General features: G+C 38.4%; 1 protein-coding gene across 1 annotated transcript in view; it reads left to right on the top strand.

The window, feature by feature from the left end:
• The first annotated feature begins 2,677 nt into the window (after positions 1 to 2,677).
• The window catches only part of LOC103263440 (dimethylaniline monooxygenase [N-oxide-forming] 3-like), a 28,715-nt gene continuing 9,095 nt past the window's right edge, over positions 2,678 to 22,297 (top strand). The window contains 8 exon segments of the mRNA XM_008061118.1: positions 2,678 to 2,738; positions 3,724 to 3,863; positions 9,257 to 9,445; positions 13,619 to 13,775; positions 14,347 to 14,517; positions 16,802 to 16,865; positions 20,135 to 20,224; positions 20,226 to 20,478. Of these exon segments, the coding sequence (XP_008059309.1) occupies positions 3,732 to 3,863; positions 9,257 to 9,445; positions 13,619 to 13,775; positions 14,347 to 14,517; positions 16,802 to 16,865; positions 20,135 to 20,224; positions 20,226 to 20,478 (1,056 nt within the window). The 5' untranslated portion in view covers positions 2,678 to 2,738; positions 3,724 to 3,731.

Here is a 22,297-nt window from a genome sequence, read left to right as displayed (position 1 = left end):
TAACAATTGACAAACTCATAAAAGGAAATAGTTTGTAGAATTTTACAAGTGAGCCGGGCTCGGTGGCTCAGCCTGTAATCCCGCGCTTTGGGAGGCTGAGGTGAGTGGATTGCCTGAGCCCGCGGGTTCAAGACCCGCGTGGGCAACTTGGCAAGACCTCATCTCTACAATAAATCAAAAACTAGCCAGGCGTGGTAACGCGCACCTGTAGTTCCAGCTCCTTGGAAGGCTGAGGCGGAAGGATCGCCGGAGCCCAGCAGGTCAAGGCTGCGGTGGCCGGGAGTGGCCACTGCACTCCAGTCTGGGCGACGGAGTGAGGCTCCAACTTAAAAAAAAAAAGAATTTTACAAGTGATTTAGGACCCACAGATACATGACACAGATAGCTAAAAACATGAAAAATATGTCCTTGAAAATAAACACAGCATCCCTCTGGCTGTGAAGCTAGAAAGGTATGGTATGCTTCTTAAATTTATAGCAGAAGGTACAATGAGCTTTCTGAGTCTCACTTAGCACTGCCCACACAGAGTGTGTGCACTTGACGCTTCCTGAGATACTAGCTTCAAAATGTGAACGGTAGAGAGGCTGTGTCCTTGGAGGGTTCCACAGGCACTTTGGTGATCAAGTCTGAATCTCCAAAAGCCATCATCAGTTTACATGAACCTTCTAATCATTACATGTTATCATGCATGTCAACATAGTGTTACAAGAGAAATACTCCCTGCCAATCAGAAGATAAGAAAACAAAAGTTTATTTGAAATATGAAGAAAATCTAGAGCAAGATGACAGAATATGGCACATATACCCCCACAGCAACAGTAATTTGGCAGCCATCCATGGATGAAAACTTTGTGGGAGCTTGGGGACACAGAGGGGATGATGAAGCAATCGGGGCCTGGGCATTTGAAATGTGAAGATGAAAGAAGGGCTTTGTGGAAAGCTGTGGCAAGAAAAAAAAAAGCTAGACTAAAGAACCAAGGCTAATAAATGTGTCTACTGCAAATAGGATATATTCCTGTGAAGAACAGCAAGGAGAAGGCGGCCCTTTCACCTCCAAGAGAGAGAAAACATTAGGCACCAAAATAGAATTAGATGCATCCTGCCATCCTTAGATGAATGAAGCTGCAAGAATCATATTGCTTCCTAAGGTACTCACAACCTTTTATTTGTGTTATCAGTTGCATAGCATTAAAAACTAATAAGGAGTTCCATATAAAATGAGAGAAGATGAAATAATGTCTGAATTGCAATCCTGGAAAATTTGACGAACCTATGATTTGTTTAAAATTTTTATCTACAACCCACATTTGCTAATTTCTAACTCTATGCCAAGTTTTATATATGCATATATAAATGAGTGTGTGTGTGTGTGTGTGTGTGTGTGTGTGTGTGTGTGTGCCCTCTAATCCTTGAATCCTTGTAAAAACCCAGACAGACAGCAATAATGTAGTATTTCCATTCTATTAAGGAAAAAGCCAAAAATTGGAGCAGTTAAGTGACTTGCCCAAGACCACAAAACTATAAGTGATGCAAAGGATTTCTGGCTCTCTATTTCCCCACATTTCTTTAGAGATGAAGATTACTATCTTCACAAGGCATAAAAGAGCAATTCTTCAAGAACTAAGTATTTGCCAGTTTGTACTAAGTATCAGCTGTTTAGTGAAGGGATTAACTGGGTAAGATGAGTGAGGTGTCATAGTGTTAAGTGATCATAGGAGCATGGTTAATAGGAAAGCAGTTTTTGGAAATTTTACTGTATTTCTTTTTTTTTATTTTCGAGTTGGAGTCTCACTCTGTCACCCAGACTGGAGTGCAGTGGCCGCTCCTGACCACTGCAGCCTCGACCTCCTGGGCTCCGGCGATCCTTCCGCCTCAACCTTCCAAGTAGCTGGAACTACAGGCGCCCACACCTGGCTAATTTTTTTATTTATTGTAGAGATGAGGTCTCGCCAAGTTGCCCAGGCAGGTCTCGAACCCGCGGGCTCAGGCAATCCACTCACCTCAGCCTCCCAAGGCGCAGGATTACAGAGAAATTTTACTGTATTTCACGTCAGGGAGTTGGATGTAGTTTATTTAGTTGTACTGCCAACATAATTTTACCTTGTACTAATTTTACCTTGTACCTGATGCTAATGGATCAATTTATAGAATTTGATCTTTCCCATGATCACACAATGTCAAAGTAACAAAGAAATAATAAGTTTGAGAAATACAGGCCTTTGATCACAAAGGTCAAAAGATACACAGAGAGAAAACAGAGAAAAGTCATCTTCCCTATTGTGCTATCTCAGTTAAGTAGCTGATTTTGTACAGTGTTTAGAGGATGTTATGGAGTACCTACAAAATAACTAAGAATGAGGAAAATAGGATAATCTTTGAAATAACACATAATAAAATGAAACGGAGGACTGCAAAGTCACTTGGAAGAAACTGCCTTCTTCCCAGGCCAAGGGTTCAGGAACATAATCAGCAGTTTGTGTTTGTCACAACCAAAGGGAAAACAGAAACTATGCACCCAGAGACTGAGCCAGAGTCCTCCCCTACAGGAACTCAGTGTGTGACTGCCTGTTAGAGGAACAAGAAAATGATGACACTTTTAAGAGCAGCTCCTCCACTTCCCGATATTCCCCCTAAAGTGTGGGTGCAGGAAAGCATTTTCTCTAACTGTCCAGACAACTTGGACAGGACTTAGACACACAGAAGAAAAGAAGACTAAGAAAAGGTAGAAAAAGAAAAAAATGACACTGTAAAGGGCTGAGAGGGAGGAGGGAGGGGTTGATAAATGAAAAAGGAGCATGTTGTAATTTTATACCAAATATGGCAGGAATGAGAATGACAAATATAATTCAGATAGTTTGTTTCTACGAAATCATGGATCATGATTTTTATCATCCAAGTTTATTTCCTTTAGAGCTGTGTGATTTTTGTCTCTCTCTCTATATATGTATATACATACATACACATACATACATACTGAGAGAATTTGTAGCACAACAGTGTCAGGAAAAGGAAATGGTTAGGACATGTAATTTTCCTGGAAGAGAATGGAGGTTAGGGGTGGAGCCATTGAGAGATGTTCTTTTAGGTAAAGACTTGACTTTTCTTTTTAACTGAGAGGGTGAAGGATATTATTAGGTGAGGAAAGGGAGTGATTACCTGGCATACTGAAACACAGATATCCCCAGACTTTACTCCAGTCTGGTGTCAAAGTAGAAAGAAAATATAGATACATGTGTGTGCATGTGTGTGTGTGTGTGTGTGTGTGTGTGTGTGTGTGTGTGTACATATATAAAGATATTTATTTGTTTATTCATTCGCATGTACATACATATGAATGTGGGCAGGTAGGTGTACACGTGTTTTAGTGTGACTCTCCACTTCTTTTTTCCTGCTTACTCTCTTTGGTAGAGAGTAAATTACAAAAGGCCAAAGGCAAAAAAGATAAATATATTGCTGTACTATCAGTCTCATAAATTTGGAGCACTGATTGAAAACCAAGAGCCTCTTTTTTCCAAAGAAAATATCATCTTTAGAAATTAGAGAGAAATGCAAAATATAATTAGATTACTAAAAGGAATTCCAAACTGTTTTTAAAATTACTGTTCTCTTGAATGCAAAAGTAAATATTCTAATTAAGCCAAAAAGTATCCAAAATAAGTAAATAGATAAATAAGAAAGTTTTCAGTAATACTGTTGCTGGAAGTGTTCTCTGGGCCTTTGCACAGGCAACCATGGGGAAGAAGGTGGCCATCATCGGCGCTGGTGTCAGTGGTTTGGCTGCCCTCAGGAGCTGTCTGGAAGAAGGGCTGGAGCCCACCTGCTTTGAGAGGAGCAATTACGTCGGGGGCCTGTGGAAATTCTCGGTGAGTAGGCGACACTGAAATAGATGGGGAAGCATTTTGGGAGGTATACAAGAACAGGCTGAATGAGCACAGACTCTCAAACCTTCTACCATGGCCACTGTAATCCTGTTAGTTGGAATCCACAAAATACAACATCAGGAGTGGGTTGGAAAGTCACCTCCTTGCCAGTCAGAATTAAATTAAACAATGGACTTCGAAGGTCTCTCTGTACAGAATTCATCCTTGATAAATCATTAATAAGAGTCACTTGGACATGAAATTTATGGTAAACATTGATTAGGTTTATGTAATTATAATTAAATGATTTGCTAGCTTAAAACACAAGGGTGTTTTCCATTCTTTCTTTGAGGCTACTGAAGGTCCTCTTAGTGATTCAGACCACAGATTTTAAAGTTTCAGGTGTTGACTTTGCTCTTGCAAAACCACATAACCGAGGCAGCTACAAAAGAAGCCAAGAATAGGACACAGCTTTGAAGTTCTTTAATGTCCTTTTGTCTCTGCGCATTTATAATGAAGACTACCAGCAGACATGCATGTACGCATTCATGAAATCACTTCCTGTGTTGCCAGACAACAGCAAGTGTGGGGCTTCCCTGAGCCCTCCACTCCATCAGTGACCCCAGTCTTAAGAACACTGTCTGGTCAAGCCTGACTCTCTGTCTTATTTTTCTTTTCCTGAAAAGTCCTTTAATATATATATGAAAATTTAGGTAGATCAATAACCCTTTTAAGCCACTATTTCTTCTTTAAATGCAAAATTAGTATTACCTTACATACCTCAATAAAAAGGTTGTGAGTTTTAAATGAAATTGTGTCTGTGACAACTCTTTAAATATTATAAAGACATGAGACATTATTCTCATTAATATATTTTGTAGACTGTAAAAAACTCTTAAAACCACCTCACATCTTGTACAACATTGCGGAGCCTAGCTAATATGCCTTACTGGAATGTACTGACATTAGTACACTGATAACTCTTAGAGCTATTTTATTGAGCACTTCTATATGACAAATGACTTTTTCCATGTAATTCAGTCTTTATCATAATCTTATAAACAAGGTATGGTTTTTTCTTTTTACAAAAAACTGAAGCTTAAAAAGAAAGAACAAAATTACACAGCTGGTAAATGATAGAGACAAGATCCTAATTCAAGCTTACCTTTCTTTTGGGCCTAAATTCGTAACTCCTTAGTAAATTGCTGTCTTCCATTTCCCCTAGGAGTTTATTGGGCTAGCCATTTCTTCTACATGGTGATCTTAACTAAAGTCTCAAATTTAAATGACTTGCAAGATCTTACTGAAGATAAAACACACTACTATTCAACATGGTTATTGAGAGGAACACTCCAAAGACAGAGTTTCCTTTCTTGCTGCTCAAGGAAGACTTTAAAATTTCAACCTGATATCACAGGTTGATAAAACTACTCAGGTGCAAACATGTGCCCTCCTTCAAGAAAAAGAAAGGCTAGCCCACAGGGTAGAACCTCAGGCCCAGAGGGCAGAGGCTTGAGCCAAGGAGGATTATTTCCAGGTCTTGAAATCTAATGTAATTTGCCCTGTTGGATTTCAAAATTGCTTGAGACTGGTGATTTCTTTCTTCTTTCTTTTTTTCCCCCTTTTGGAATGGGAATGTCTATAACTGTTACCCATGCTTGACCCAGTATTGTATTTTGGAAGAAGATAACGTGTCTTCTAGTTTCACAGTTCCACAGATGGAGAAGAATTTCACTCCATGATGGTCCATACCCAGAGTCTCACCCATACCTGATTTAAATAATTTAGATGGCAGTATCTGGGACTTCTGAGCTGAAAATACATAGATGAGAGTTGGAACTTAATTTTGTGCTACAATGGGTTGACACTTTGGGGATGTTGGGATCAGGTGAATGTATTTTGCATATGGAATGGATTTGAATCTTTAGGGGACAGGGGATGGCTAAACAATTCAACAATGGCCCCTTGAATATATCACATCCTAATTCCTGGAATCTGTACATAAATATTACCTTATAAGGAAAAAGGATATTTGCCAATATAATTAAGTTAAACATCTTGAGATAGAGAGATTTTCCCAGATTATCTTGGTGAGCCCTAAATACTATAACATGTGTCCTTAAAAGAGGGAAGAAGGAGACTTCACAGAGAAAGACAGAAGGGAGAAGGTGATGTGATGACCTCAGCAAAAACAGAAATCCGAAGATGTTATGCTCTGACCTTGAAGATGGACAAGGGAGCCACAAGCTAAGGAATGCAAGTGGCGTCTCCACACTGAAAAAGCCAAGGAATGACAGCATCCTTCAGAAGTTAAGAGAGGAAAGAACAAATTCTCTCCTAGAGCTTCTGGAAATGAACACGGCCCCACCAACACCTTGTTTTCAGTCCAATGATAGTGATCTCTGACTGCTGGACTCCAGAACCGGGAGAGAATAAATTCCTCTTCTTTTAAGCCATCAAGTTTGGGGTATTTATTACAGTAACCAGAAGAAACTAATATCATTGGTTATTCAGAATTTCCTAATTATTTTACCACAGTGAGAGGACCTATAGAATGCAAAGGATGCCATGACCAGCAGTGTTTCTCAAACCATTAGGAGTCTGAAGCGATATGACTAGTATTCACATGATGAGATATTACAAAATTGTGTTAATTTTGTATTTTCATTACTTTCAGCTTCTAGCATCAGTATTTTACATTCTCTTAGCTATTTTTTCCCCCAGAAGGATCCAAACATTATTTAGGTGTAAAAAACACTGAAAGCACATATAGTTGAAACGTTTGGAGCTCTTTGCTAGAGCACTTTCCTCTGCCCTTCTAGTTCTGATTTCTAACCCTGATTCAGACCCAGAACTGCATATTTTCCTCCCTTTGATCTCAGAGAAAATACCTTATGACTAGGCCACAGAGCTAAGAAATGTGAAATGTTCTTCTTTCTGAAGAACGATTTTGTATGGGTTTTGGCATGAAGTTTCATGAATAGAGGCTTTGTTTTCTGGACATAGAACCCTTTTTTAACCTCCTCTAATTTTTCACTAGACTACATATCAACTTGTTCTTTAATGTTTGCTCTCTCTGATGCAAATATACTCAACTCCCCAAAAGCTACCAATTCCTTCACTTCCCCATCCCACATGCATAAGAGCAAGGTCAACAAGCTACTTGGGCAACTGGAACCTCATGCCCTATTTCAAGATCACATTGCTTGCTGAAACAAATACAGCAACAAATCTGACACTTAAATACTTGCCAACAATCAGACCACAGCCACACTGGCTTTTGACAAGACTGTACTAGTCTAATATTATACTTAAAATTCATATCTGGGGGCCCTGACAATTTCGAGTTACATGAGCTCTAATTAGAAATTTCTAGCACAAAGTGCTTTCCATCCAGAACTAGCAACTATACACAGATATCTGCAATTTGTTCTTTCACTGTGAAACCTCAAAACAAAATTCAGACAACTTACTGATTTCTTGTTGGGGGAGCTCCTGAGAAAGAAAGACAGTTCATCTAGACCTATGGCCTAGTCGTGAAGTACCTTCGTGGTTCAAGAGAGCTAAACTAAGGTTCCACTTCTTCCTAATCATGTTTCAACAGTATTTTTTTTTTAATTTAATGGCTCTCATTTGCCCCCACATCTTGCTTTGCAGGGTTCACAGCTGTGATCAATGTGCCTTATGGCATGCTCTTCCACACTAACTGTAGTGTGTTGGTCATTAACTTCCTTCTATCTGTTGAAGTCTACACTGTGACTGTCAACCTTGTCTGCACTCTAGAATTATCTGAAGAGCTTTTAAAACTCCTGGCTAGTTAAGTCAAATTCTCTGAGAGTGTGATCTACCTCTATTTTTTTTAATGCTCTCCAGTTTATTCCAGCATGTGGTTAAGGCTGAGAGTTACGACACAACATCCCATTCATCTCATCATTGATCATTCTTTTTCCATTTTTTTTCTTCATCATCATTTAATATCTTCTCTAAGGTTTTATTTGCATAGTTCCATGGTTTCTCAGAGTTAATATAGCCAATTCAGATGGTTCTATATCTCTGAAGATTAGAAATTTTTTACCTACAAAAATAATCAAAAGACTTGCGATGAGCTGGGCTCAGTGGCTCAGCCTGTAATCCCGCGCCTTTGGGAGGCTGAGGTGAGTGGATTGCCTGAGCCCGCGGGTTCGAGACCTGCCTGGGCAGCAAGACCTCATCTCTACAATAAATCAAAATATCAGCCGGGCGTGGTAGTGCATGCCTGTAATTCCAGCTACTTGGAAGACTGAGGCAGAAGGATTGCCGGAGCCCAGCAGGTTGAGGCTGCGGTGGCCGGCAGCGGCCACTGCACTCCAGTCTGGGCGACAGAGTGAGACTTCAACTCAAAAAAAAAAAAAAAAAATGACTTGCAATGCCTTTGTATTCTGTATGTTGGTTCAAATTATTTGACATATTATTTAACACATTGCAGACATTCTGTGCTTTATTTTTAAAAGATTATGTTTGAAAGTGCTCACATTTACAAGTCTTATAAACAGTTACAGTCACCTGCCATTGTTTGCTTTTATGAATTCACCATTAGATGCTCATCCTCATGAGCTGACACGTTGAAATCATGCAAGGCTGAATTTTGGAAAATAACTGTCACTGTATTTAATGGTCCTGGGGGATTAAAAGATTCTAGTTGCATATTCCTAAAAGGACATAATGGAATTTGAAATGGTTTCCCTTAGAAGAGACATTAAGAAAGCTATGTTCTTCTTTACTCTAAGTTTCCTTAATAAGCTTTCATGGTTAGCATTAATTGCTTAAGTGAGGTTAATTTAGTTGTCATCTTACTGAATTTACTTATGAGTAAAGACTGACACACATGAATGTATTCAGCCCTTTGCATTTGTGAGTTCTGTATCCAGAGATTCAACCAACCAACCATGGATCAAAAATATTCAAGGAAAAAAAAAAAAAAACCCACAATAATAAAATATAATACAAATGTAAAAACAATACAGGGCTGAGATGGAAGGATCACTTAAACCCAGGAGTATGAGCTATGATCGTGCCACTGCAATAAGCTATGATAGTGAGGGCTTACTCAAAATAAAATAAAATAAAATAAAAAACAATACAGTATAATAACTACTTAGTATTTACATTGTATTAGGTATTATAAGTAACCTAGAGATGACTTAAAGTATACAGAAGGAGGTGCATGGGTTACATGCAAATATTATATCATTTTGTATAAGGTATTTGAGCATCCATGGATCTTGGTACACACAGGAATCCTGGAATCAATCCCACAGGGATATCGAGGGACAACTGTAATTACTTGGAACTGGACCTGAACATGATCAGTATACTCATTTACCAATTCTCTTTTGTTTGAAGCTATACATTCTCAGGACCATGCAGAGGAGGGCAGAGCTAGCATTTACCAATCTGTGTTTACCAACTCTTCCAAAGAGATGATGTGTTTCCTAGATTTCCTGTACCCCGATGACTTTCCCAACTTTATGCACAACGGCAAGCTCCAGGAATATATCATTGCATTTGCCAAAGAAAAGAACCTCCTGAAATACATACAATTTAAGGTAAGATGCTATCAACAAATTAGATTTGGGCATAAAGATGAGGAAAAATTCATGTCTGTTATTGAATTCTCATTTGTGCATTTCATTATCCCTTTCTTGTTTGTCAACGGTTTCTCCAACCCTAGATTTAGAAACTATACCTTCTTCTAAAAAATACATAAAAAATTCACAACATTTGACCATATACAGTTTTTACACCAAAATGCCACAGCTTAGAAATCAGTAACAAAGAAATAAATGTAAAATATCTATGAATTTGGAAGTTAAAAACTGTTTTTTTCTGCCAGGCACTCACACCTGTAATCCCAGCACTTTGGGAGGTTGAGGCAAGAGAATTCCCTGAGCCCAGGGGTTCGAGACCAGCCTGAGTAACTTGACAAGACCTCATTTTTACAATAAATTAAAAAATTATCCAGGCATTATGGCATGCATTTGTAACCCCAGCTACAGGCAGAAGGATAGCCTGAGCCCAGCAGGTAGAGGCTGCAGTGGCCGTGAACATGCCATTGCACTCTAGCCTTGATGACAAAGTGAGACTCTGACTCAAAAAACAAACAAAAACAAAAACAAAACAAAAAAAAAACCCTCTTTTTTCCTAAATAATGTGTGGGTCAAAGAAAAAAATTTCAATGAGAATTTTTTAAAATGTATAACTGAATAATAATTTAGATTATTTATATCAATATTTGTGGGAAGCAAAATGAGCTATATTTTCATAAAAATTATAAACATAAATGTTTACACTAGAAAATGAAAACGATGTGAAAACTAATAAGGAAAGGAAGTTTAAAAAATTAGTAAAAACAGAATAAACCCAAAGGACATAGATGAAGTGAATAATAAAAAGAAATTAATAAAATAAAAAATAAAGCAGATTAACAAAATTGAAAGTTTATTCTTTTAAAAGCCTTATTAAACAACAGGTAAATAGCTGACAGTTTAAGAAAAAAAATGAGCAAAAGCACAAATAAATAACATAAGAAATGAAAAGGTAAGTAAAATAGATGCAAATGAAATAAAAATATAATAAGAATACTACAAAAGTGTTTGCCAAATAATGTTTTAAATTAAAATTTTTTAGGAAAACTTACCAAGGGAATTTTCTTAACCCAACAAATAGATGATGTGTTTCTCAGACTTCTCATATCCTGATGACTTTCCCAACTTTATGCACTGGTTTACCAACAAAACATACGCAAACATCTTAAATTTCCACTATTCAATATGGTAAATGCTAGCCCCTAAACTGAGATGCACTATAAATTTAAAGTACACACTGGATTTTACTATGAAAAAATATAAAATACCTGATTAATAATTTTTATTTTAATTACTTAGTGAAACACTGATACATCAGATAGATCCGTTTAAAGTATACATTTTTTCACGTTTTAATGTGACTACTAGAAATTTTTAAATTACATGTGTTGCTGATACAGCCTACTGTCTGTGCTGTGCTAAACACTGAAAAGTTAGAATCATTCCCTTAGAGTCCAGACCAAGATAAGGATTCCTAATTATTACTTTTTTTTTTCAATAGTTAAGATATTTTTTTTGAGAGACAGTAAGACAAATAAAGAAAAACATTTTAAAAGATGTTATCTATGTTTTACTATTTGAAGTTACAAATGATATTATTGTCTGGATAGTAAACCCAAAAGAATCTACAAACTACTATAATTAATAAAGATACAAAAGTTAGGCAAGCTGATGGCATAGAGGATTAATATATCAAATCAATTGTATTACTGTAAACCAGCAGCAAACAGAAACTATAATCCAAAAAAATGTGTCATTCACAATAGAATAACTAACTAAAGATCTCGAAATTCTTCTAAACAAATAACGTATAGGATCTCATGGGTTCATAAATGCTCATTATTTTATTATTATATTTTATAAGTAGCAAAATGCTACACAAATGTGTGTATATTCTCAATATATGACATACTACATAATAAAGTGTTTAAGAACAATTAATACCAAATAAGGATTCTTGTTCTAATATAATCAGAGTAACTGAATCAGAGTTTTTTGTTTGTTTATTTTGAGTTGGAGTCTCACTCCATCACCTAGGCTTGAGTGCAGTGTCACTCTCACAGCCACCCCAGCATTGACCTGCTGGGCTCTGGTAATCCTTCCACCTCAGTCTTCCAAGTAGATGGAACTGCAGGTGCACACTACCATGCCTAGCTAATTTTTGATTTATTGTAGAGACGAGGTCTTGCCAAGTTGCCCAGGCTAGTCTTGAAAGGACTTTTTAAAACAGAACACTAGGCCGGGCTCAGTAGCTCAACCTGTAAATCCCAGCACTTTGGGAGGCTGAGGTCAGTGGATGGCCTGAGCCTGCAGATTCGAGACCAGCCCCAGTAAACTGGTGAGGCCTCATCTCTACAATAAATCAAAAATTAGACAGGCATGGTAGCACACACCTGTAATTACGGCTACCTGGAAGGCTGAGGCAGAAGGATCGTCAGAGCCCAGCAGGTCAACGCTGGAGTGGCTGTGAGAGTGACACTACACTCTAGCCTGGGTGATGGAGTGAGACTCCAACTCAAAAACAAAAACAAAAACAGAACATTTGGGCAACTCCCTCAGGTCCCCTCCTTCTGTGGGAGATTTTCTGACCTCTCAATAAATCTTGCTTTCAAAAAAAAAAAATCAATCATAAACATGCAGCCATTTAGCTGTGAATAAACATTTACTGGTAATCTTGTCAAGAGCTACTTAGTTACAGTTCAAGGAGTCAAGGAGCCTCAACATCACCTGGAAGTTTGTTAGAAATACGTGTTTATGCTCTTCCTCTGACCTACTGAATTAGAACATTTGGGAATGTGGTCCAGGTATCTGTACTTTAACAGCATTCCAGGTGATTCTTATACTCACTGAAGTTTGAGAACGTGTTTCCTGAATATAGAGGATTTCTTTCATTTTAAGACGACAATAATACTATTGTTATTATTACTATTGTTATTGTTGTAAAGATAAGTCAGAAGGTGGTTGTTAGAATGTGGTTATCATTACAAAAGTTTTTGGCCACCAAATTCCTTACTGTATGTGGTGCTATCCTCTTGTAAACTGTGATTGAATATACTGTCATATCTCCAAGGGATGTCACTCTTGTACTGCAGAAAATACTGGTCATGCCCAATAAACCATGCAGGAATATATATATACCCAAGGGTGCCAGAAAAAGTATACATATTTTAAAAGATGTTATCTATGTATAACTATTTGAAGTTGAATTGAGTTACAGTGGCTATGTGCAGTATGATGTTTGCTCAAAAAGGGTGTTAATCAAATGAATGCTAGCACCGCCATGAGACAAGCAGGACAGTCAGAAAAATAGCGAAAACATGTTTGTCGTTTGAGGAGCACAAGACCATTGTGAAGTGGCATTTGAAATTCGAGAACGTTGTGGAAGTACAATGACAGCGGAGGTGTGAGTATGTAACCTCCAACATACCTAATAATTGCATGCATTCGTGATAAGTTTGAGACACATGGTACTGTGTGTGATGTGCACAACAGAAGATCTGGGAAGACTCACACAGCAACAAGTCCTACAGTAGTTTGCTGAAATTAGAAGTGCCTGGCCACTGATGGGAACTCTGAGCACCTCTTGCAATTGCAGAAGTCTAACATGGCTTGTATTCATCTTTTGTTATCGGTATATATTATTATAATTTTAATGCAATTTTTTTCCTTTCTTAAAATGTGTATACTTTTTTGGCACCATTCACCACACACACACACAAACACACATACACATATGAGCATCCACTCATAAGGTCATTTCTGTTAAGATTTATATACACACACACACACACACACACACACACACACACACACACACACACATATGAGCTTCCACTCATAAGGTCATTTCTGTTAAGATTTATTCACACACACACACACACACACACACACACACACACACACATATATATAATATATACACACACATATATATAATATATACACATACACACATATATTCCTGCATACAGACACACACCATTTGGTGTTTTGATTTATTCCAAGGAAATCTTAAATTTGTAATATGTACCTTAATAATGAATTATTTTTTTCTAAACCACTGTTTATTTTACTGTTTATGCCAAATTTATTTGTTAGATAGAAAATAAGATTTTATTTTTATATTTATCTTAGACATTTGTATCCAGTATAAATAAATGTCCTGATTTCTCAATCACTGGTCAGTGGGAAGTTACCACTGAAAAGGATAGCAGGAGAGAAACAGCTGTCTTTAATGCTGTGATGATTTATTCAGGACATCATGTGTACCCCAAATTACCAAAATTTCCAGGTAAGGCCAAAATTTGAGCTGCTATCTACACATCTGACATGAAGAATGTCTTAATAGTGTGTGTGTGTGTGTTTCAAGTACAAACGGGTTAAATTAAAATATACTTCTGTTATATCAATACACTTGGAGAGCTAAAATTCCATATTGTTGTGACTGTATCCACTCATAAGGTCATTTCTGTTTTTTTAATGAAATTTTTAAAAAATATGGTACATATACCTGAAGAAATATTACACAGCCATAAAGGAGGACAAAATTATGAACTTCACAGCAACTTGAATGAACTTAGCGTTTATAATACTGAGTGATCTATCACAGAAACAAAGAACTGAGTATCATTTGTCCTCGCTCATAAGTGGACCTTGATCAATTATCGTAATACTATAAGAAAAGGATTGTCAGTAGTGGGAAACTGCCAGGGGTGTAGGGGGACAGAACTGGCGGTAATGGGATTCTGCCGGGGGGGAGGCACGCCTCATCAACAAGGGTACCTGTGTAATGAATATTTACATACTTAACCCTGAATAGTACCCTACATCTTTAAAATTCACGTTTCCCACTTTTTACTCAGGATTAAAACATTTTAAAGGCAAATGCTTCCACAGCAGGGACTATAAGGAACCTGGCATATTCCAGGGAAAGCGGGTCCTGGTGATCGGCCTGGGGAATTCGGGCTGTGACATTGCCACGGAACTCAGTCACATAGCCAAGCAGGCACCACGCCCTAGGCACTCAGGAGACTGTCTTTAAAGAGACAGAAAGAGCTTTTGCTATTCAAAAGGTGGAATATGAAAGAGGGGAATCTCTGATGTGAAACTAAGTGGCATTTTGTATAGCTAAACCTCCCCAGGTAACAAGCATGGTTTTAAATCCCTCGATACACAAAGGCAGAACTTCAGCAAGGAGCGTTTCAACAACCACCTTCTTTCTTCAAGATATTTGGTGCCTCCCGTGTCTGATAAATTCCTCTAAAACTAGTGCAGATTAGGGTTAAGGTTATGACTCTGAGACTAGTTCAGGTCCTTCGATCCCACCAAGTCTCAGGTTTCTCAATGGTAAACCAGACAAAAATAGACCCTACTTTTGGGCTTGTTAGAAAGTTAAAGTATCTGAATAAGATTTAAGCAAACAGAGCTTACCCATTCAAGCATGCATACATTTATTCCATAGCTATTTATTGAGATACGACTATGTGCCAGACATGGGCTTGGGTGCTAGAGAGAAAGTAGTAAGCAAAACAGACATGATTCCTGCTCTGAAACAAGAACTGTCACTGGAATAAGGGATAGATGAGCGATCCAGGCATTCAACTCTGTGATTCCAGAGCTGAAGGCCTCATGAAGGAGGAACAAATCTTGGAAGGATTAATATAAGTCATGTAATTGAAGAGGTGACAAAGGTTGTTCTTGGCAGGGAAGATGGCATGAGCAAAGAAAGGCATGAAGACAGGAATAGGCACTGCAGATGTGACTATTGTAGATTGTAGATTTTGGAATGGATGTTATTGATACTAACAATTTGTACCTTGTCTTTGGTACTCAAATACCTTCAGACAAATAAGCAATTTTACTTATGGGAAGAAAGTAGTTGAGATTTTTTATAAAGTCATTTTATAGAAAAGATAACTGAGGACCAGGAATGTTAATTGTTTTCTTGAAAGTCATCAAGAAAATTAATGATCAAGTCACTGAAAGCCAAGTCTTCTGATTCCAGGGACCAGAAGAGCTGCATGAATTGAGATAGGAAAGAAAGATTGGAGTCAAGTTATATCAAATATTTTAAGAACTTGAATAACAAGATTAAAAAATTTGATTTTTCCATGAACAAAGGTAAAACATTTCAGTTTCTTGAGCTAAGGAAACCTATGACAAAATCATAGCTTTAAGAGATTTGTATTTGCATATGTGATTATTTGCATATGCAATAGATTAAGCGAAAGACCAGTTTCAGAAACTCTAAACTTAAGAGATCCGTTAGTCTCTTCTTATTCATCTTACTTCTCTTATAAGAGATGTCTTGAAGTGGCATTGTATATACAAATTATTGAAAAAGAAAGAGAGAGAGCAAGCCTAAAAACTACACAGCTAAAGATTAACATAACAGAAGGAGAGCAAAAGGAAACTGATATTTACTGAGCACATACTATATGCCAGATAATGTTAGCCATGTTGCACAGATTATCACATTGAATTAATTCTCACTCCAATTTGATGAGGTGGGTTCTTATTCTCTCCATTTTAGGAATGAGAAAACAAGATTAAAGAAGTTGAAGAAATTTTTTCCCAAGTCACATTGTTAGTAAGTAGGAGAGCCAGGATTTGAGCCTAAGGTATTCTTTTTTCAAGCAGGATTTATTGAGAGGACAGAAAAGGTCCCACAGTGGAAGGGGACCTGAAGGGGTTGCCTGAGCCTAAAGTTTTCTGATTCCAAACTTCTTGTGTTCTTTCTGGATGGTGGCAGGCAATTTAGTTCAAAATGCCTATTTGAGATCATAGTTGCTTGTAGAAAGCAATAGTCAAGTAAGCACTAGGGGAAATGTGACTATAATTCAGATATTAGTCACTGATACCAGAGAAGATTTTATTGAAATATAAAAGTTTTCCTGCAACAGTGTGAACAGGTGGCTGATCCTGAGATGCAGATTAGAGTTTGGGAAATTTAGTTGAGAGTGCTCTCAGGATCATCTCCTCTGCAGGAAGGAAAGGAAGCTTCCTTTTACCTGACTCTGTAGCTGAGATGATCCATTGGCATCTCCCTAAGTTGAAATGAGGGGTTAGGCTTTTATACAGCTATAGTCGACCAGTCACCAAAAGCAGGAAACTCATGAAGCGTATAAGACCTTGGGGGAGACCCTCTCTTCTGCCAAAGCAACTCCCAAAGAGGGCTGACAGCTGGAGGGTGCCATGTGGCCCCACTCCCAGCAGCTAGGGTGATAAATCCATTCCTAAAGGGACACCTGAGGAACATATCAGAATATCTGCTTACCAATGGTCACTACGTTCATGTTTGAATTGGTGTTCTTTAAGGTCACCAAGGTGGTTCTTGGGTGATGAGCTGGGTCTGGGATGATGGCTATCCTTGGGACATAGTGTTTATCACTTGATTTGAAACTTTCCTCAAGAACAAGTTACCAACAGCCATCTCTGACTGGTGGTACATGAAGTAGATGAATGCCAAATTCAAGCATGAAAACTATGGCTTAATGCCTTTAAATGGGTAATGTGGAGTTAAACATAATATGCCTACTGACTTTTATCTCAGTGTCAGCAACCCTTAATGTGTGCTGTAACTCCAAAACAAATCAAAGTATTGGTAAAGTAATCACATCCCATATGTCAGAAGACAAAGAATGGCGAAAATCAGGAGTGATTTCCTATTTTGCAATACTCCTTACTGGGTGTACACAGCTGGAAAGTTATGTGACATCTCAGGAATTAGTCCCTAGAGTAATGATAATCAAAATTAAGCACTTAATACATGTCAGAGCAAGTCTGCTAAGGCTCTGACATGAATTATTTTATCCTCACATCAACTATGAGGAGAGTTCTGTTAGTACCCATTTTAGAAATGGAATGAGATCCAATGTGGTTAATAACATCACCACAGTCCCACAGCCAGGTATCAGAAGCAGCATTTCAAACAAACCCAGACCTGCTGATTCCAGAGCCCCTCACTTGAGCCACTGCTCTACTGCCTCTCACATAGTAGCAATGTTAAGTAAAGCAAGGCGGAAGAATGCTCCCTGTCCCAAACACTCATCCTCAGCCAAGGATGGAGCCCTCCTACTGAACACACGCATGCCACATGCGTGTCTTTGTCTTTGGTCTCTTCCTCACTTTTTCCTACCACATCCCCTAAGACAGTAGCATCACAAGAAATGACTTCGACATGGGGTGAAAAACCCCAATTATGAATTGTTTACATCAAAGTGAATTCATTAATTTGACAAGTATTTATGAAGCATTTATTATATGCCAGTGTTAAGCCCTATGGGTATAGTAGTGAACAAAACAGACAAAAATTCCTGTTCTCATGGAGCCTACATTCTAAGTAGTTTGAAACCAACAATAAAAAATAGAAGATCATGTGATGATGTGTGCCCTGAAGAAGAAAACAAAATAGGTCACAAGGAGGAGACTTTTAAGCAAAGTCCAAAGGAGATGCGCAAAAGAGCCACAAGGATCTTTCAGGAAAGGTGTCCCAAACAGAGAATACAATGGAGGCAGCACCTCCTCACAGGCATGGTTGGTATGATCACAAACAGCAATGGGCTTCTTTTCCTGGAAAAAAGAGGTTGAAAGGAGAGCACCAGGAGATGGAATCACAGACATACAAACAGCCCAACAGCGTTGGGTCTTAGAGACGATTGTGAGGATTCTGACTTTCACTCAGAAAGCAACAGGAAACCATAGCAGGTTTCTGAACAAATTAATGGTAAGACCTAGGTTGGCATGAATGAGATTACCCTGGCTGCTGTGGTGATCATTCAGCATTGGGAGGCAGGGAAAGAAAGAAAGGAAAAGGAAATTAAGAAGCTATTGTAAAAAGGCCAGGTGAGAGGGGTGGTGGCCTGGACTAAGATTGTTAGCAGTGAGTGGTCAGATGCTGGGCACAGTGGCTCACACCTATAATCCTAGCATTTTGGGAGACCAGGGCAAGAGGATCAGTTGAGGCCAGGAATTCAAAAACAGCCAGGGCAAATATAGCAAGACTCCATCTCTACAAAAAAAATAAAAGTTTTTTAAAAAATCAACAAATAAAGAAGTGAGCAGATTCTGCATATAGCTTGAAGGTGAACCCAACCAGAATTTTCTACTAGACTAGATAAATGATGCAACATCAAGAAGAGGCATCAAATATGTCTCCAGACTTTTGATCTGAGCAAGACTTTTGATTGACATTGACTGAGATGTGGAAGACTGCCAAAGGAGAAGTTTACTTTTAGACATTCAGTTAGAAGAATGTTGAGCAACAATTGGAAACACAAGACAGGAGTGAGGTTCAAACCATAAATTAAAATGTTGGAGTCATTAGAAGATAGTACTTAAAAAAATGAAACTGACGACATCTCTTGAAGAATGAATGTATGTGGAGGAAACAAGAGTTCTAAAGGGCCGAGTCCTGGAGTATGCCATTGTTTGGAGGTTTGGAAGAGAAGAAACCAGCAGGAAGCAGAAAGAATGACCAGGTAGGTAGCAAAGGAAGCAAGAGAGAGTGATGACCTAGAAGCAAAATGAAAACAGGGTTTCAAGAAGGAGGAAGCCATCAACTATGTTAAATGCTACTAACTTGAGTAAAATGAGAAATAAGCATGTACCACTGGATCTGGCAGCTTGATTCTGATGGCATTGATAAGAGCAGTTTCAATGTGTAGTGGGGGTGAAAACCTGATGGCAGTGAGTTAAAATAAATGGCAGGTAATAAGCACAGTGGAGTTCAGCATTTTTCCAGCCAGGATTCTAATCATCTCATCATCTGATTCAGTTTCTTTGCCAGTAGAATCTGCCTGTAGCTGTCTCTCCAGTTCCCACAGCCATAAAGAACAACATCCTTTCCTTCAACTTCGTCCACGTTCATCTCTAAGTTCAGATTTAGCTGCTTCCACTGGAGATATTACTATATAGAAAATAGTCAAAAGCTCTCTCTGCCCAGACTTGCAGTGGCCAGAGCCTCAAGCTGGCTACCCTCTTCTTCTGGTCTTATTTACATTCCCTCTCCTGACTTGTGCCTTTGTCTACACAGGGTTTATCCTTTGTCTCTGGAGAGCTTGGTGGCAGCTTTCCCACCCTTAATCTTCCTCCTCCTATTCGCTCTTTTCTACATTATGATGACCAGCTTACATTATACTATATTGAGAACAGCAGCTAACATTTTTGAGCACTCTGCATTTGATAGAGATTGTGCAAAAATTGTTTATACCATTTACATCTCCCTGTGACCTTATGAGATAGGTACAAATGTTATTGCCATTCCTGATGAGGCATCAAGAATTTAAGAAACCTTAATCTTCTCAAGGCTCATAGTTAATAAGTTAAAAAATATTCAGATACTCAGGTACTGTTACTCTAGGATTTTTTTCTGAAATAGGCTTTAAGAGGGGACTGTGTTTATTCTGGGATTTAGAAAGAGATCCATGGAATAGAAGAGAAAGATCACAGAAAATAGAGATGGGGCCAGCCAATGGCAACTTCTACTTCACAATACTGTCTAGCATCAATATTGTTCTTCAGCCATACTATGCTCCATGGCTCAGAAAAAAATCTTGGGTAGTGTTCTCCTTCCTTATCAATTTGTATATGGTTCAATAAAACAAAAGGAAAGTATCACAGTCCTAATAATTGTCTCTGTTTTTCATACAGAATCCTGAAGAAGGAGACTGTGTTCAATGACCAGCTCCCAGCTTGTATTCTGTGTGGCCCCGTATCCATTAAGCCTAATGTGAAGGAGTTCAGAGACCTCAGCCATTTTTGAGGACGGAACCGTGCTTGAGGCCACTGACTGTGTCATTTTTGCAACAGGCTATGATTATGCCTACCCCTTCCTTGATGACTCCATCATCAAAAGCAGAGACAATGAGGTCACCTTGTTTAAAGGCACCTTTCCTCCTCTCCTGGAGAAGTCAACCTTGGCAGTGATTGACCTTATTCAGTCCCTTGGGGCTACCATTCCCACTGCTGACCTCCAGGCCCTCTGGGCAGCACAGGTAATAAAGGGTAGGTCAACAAACTTGTTGCAGGAGAAAATGAATGTTACTGAGAATAACTTTTTGTCTTTGTGAAAATAATTATCCTAATAACAAGGATCCCATCCAATTTTGAAACTCTGTAATTCTATATTCTTTGACATTACATTTTATAAGCAATTTAAAGTGCATTGTATTGGATTATCATATGTAATAATGCAATATATTATTAGAGGGTTTTTTTGTGACTTATAGTCTCTTCTAACTGACATTTAACCTAAGTCATTCGTTAGACTTACTCTTAAGTACATGACAGTCTATAAAAGTATGATTTCAAAACTCAATAGAATTAAATTGCTTGAAAGGTAAAAGATGCTTACAAGCCATTATCCAGCCAGCTACTGATATCTACAGTCATGGAAAATATGATTGCTGGAAAGGCATTGGCTTTTCTGTTACGGTTTTCTTCCCTGTGATATGTTAGAGAAAGACAAGTCACAGATCATGAGAGGCAGGAAGTACTAGGTGATCTAAATGGTCAATCTCTAAGAATACTGAGTTCCTATATTTAAAAAATGAAAGGAATTCAACAAACTTGATTGGGATGAGGCAAGGAAGGCAGGCAGTATCCTCCAGCAGCAGGCGCTGGGATCAGAGTCACACTAAGGCTTGAATACATTTGTGTGCAGATGCAGATCGTAAGACCAAGTAGCCAGGAAGGTAAAGTGTGAAATTCCACTCAGGGTTCCACTTAGGGTTCAGGCCCAAGGAGACTGACAATAAAGGAAGGGTGGGACACTTTGTGAGGACAATGGTTGAGTTCCGGAGAAAAGTAAGCAGGCTAAGAGGGAGTTGATGTACAAGGCAGAGGCTTGGTTTTGGGGGAAATAGGAGACAAGGCAAACAGCCTAGCTTTGTAGAACCAGAGTCCAAGACAGAGAGACTGGTTACAAGCCATCCAACAGCAGTAGCTAGTGGACTTTGGAGCATTTTTTTTTTATCAATCTCTTAACCTGCCCAAAGACAAGACAAGTTCTAAAGTCTGGAACCAGCTCGTGTCTACAAAGCTGTTCAAGTGACCCTTTCTGAGGGACTTTCGGATTGGAAAATGAAGCAAGTCATTGTAGGTCTTGACCAATCATATCTGGGTTGGAAGTTCTAATCTCGTTCAAAGTGATTCCAAGATTGTCAAAGAAATCATCCTAAATTTGAAGTATCTTTGGACATAAAAGCATATTTTGATCTTGGTTTCAGAGAACTCTATAAACCTATGTGAGTCTGAAATTCTGGGGCAGTTCAACTCAGATCTGATCTCCCAGGGGTTTCGTACATCCTTGGTGACTTCTGAATAGTCCACATTCTCAGTTGCATTCAGGAACTGTTGGCTTTCCAGAGGACTCTGGCTTTCACTAAATTCTATATATATATATTTTTTATTGACAAGGTCTTGCTCTGTAGCCAGGCTGGAGTGCAGTGGTGGGATCATAGCTAACTGCAGTTTCAAATTCCTGGATCAAAGAGATCCTCCCACCCAGCCTCTGAAATATCTGGGATTACAGGGCACATCCACCATACTTGGCTAATTTTTTTTTTTTTTTTTAGAGAGAGAGAAAGAGTCTCACTATGTTACTCAGACTGGTCTTGATCTTGAAATTCCGTCCTCAAGCAATCCTCCCACCTTGGTCTCCCAAAGTACTGGGATTATAAAAGTAAATCACCACACTCAGCCTAACTTCTATATTTTATCTGCTATAAATTATCTTATCTGGCAAAGCAGGATAAGTTCCATGATTTTTTTAAATCCTGAAAAAGTGATGTTGATTCACCTTTGTTTGGTTAT

This window comes from Carlito syrichta, unplaced genomic scaffold (genome assembly GCF_000164805.1).
Source record: "Carlito syrichta isolate Samal-C Ts95f unplaced genomic scaffold, Tarsius_syrichta-2.0.1 Scaffold305112, whole genome shotgun sequence".
Taxonomy (NCBI): domain Eukaryota; kingdom Metazoa; phylum Chordata; class Mammalia; order Primates; family Tarsiidae; genus Carlito; species Carlito syrichta.
Note: the sequence above shows the minus strand (reverse complement) of the source record. Positions and strands in the feature narration are given on the sequence as shown.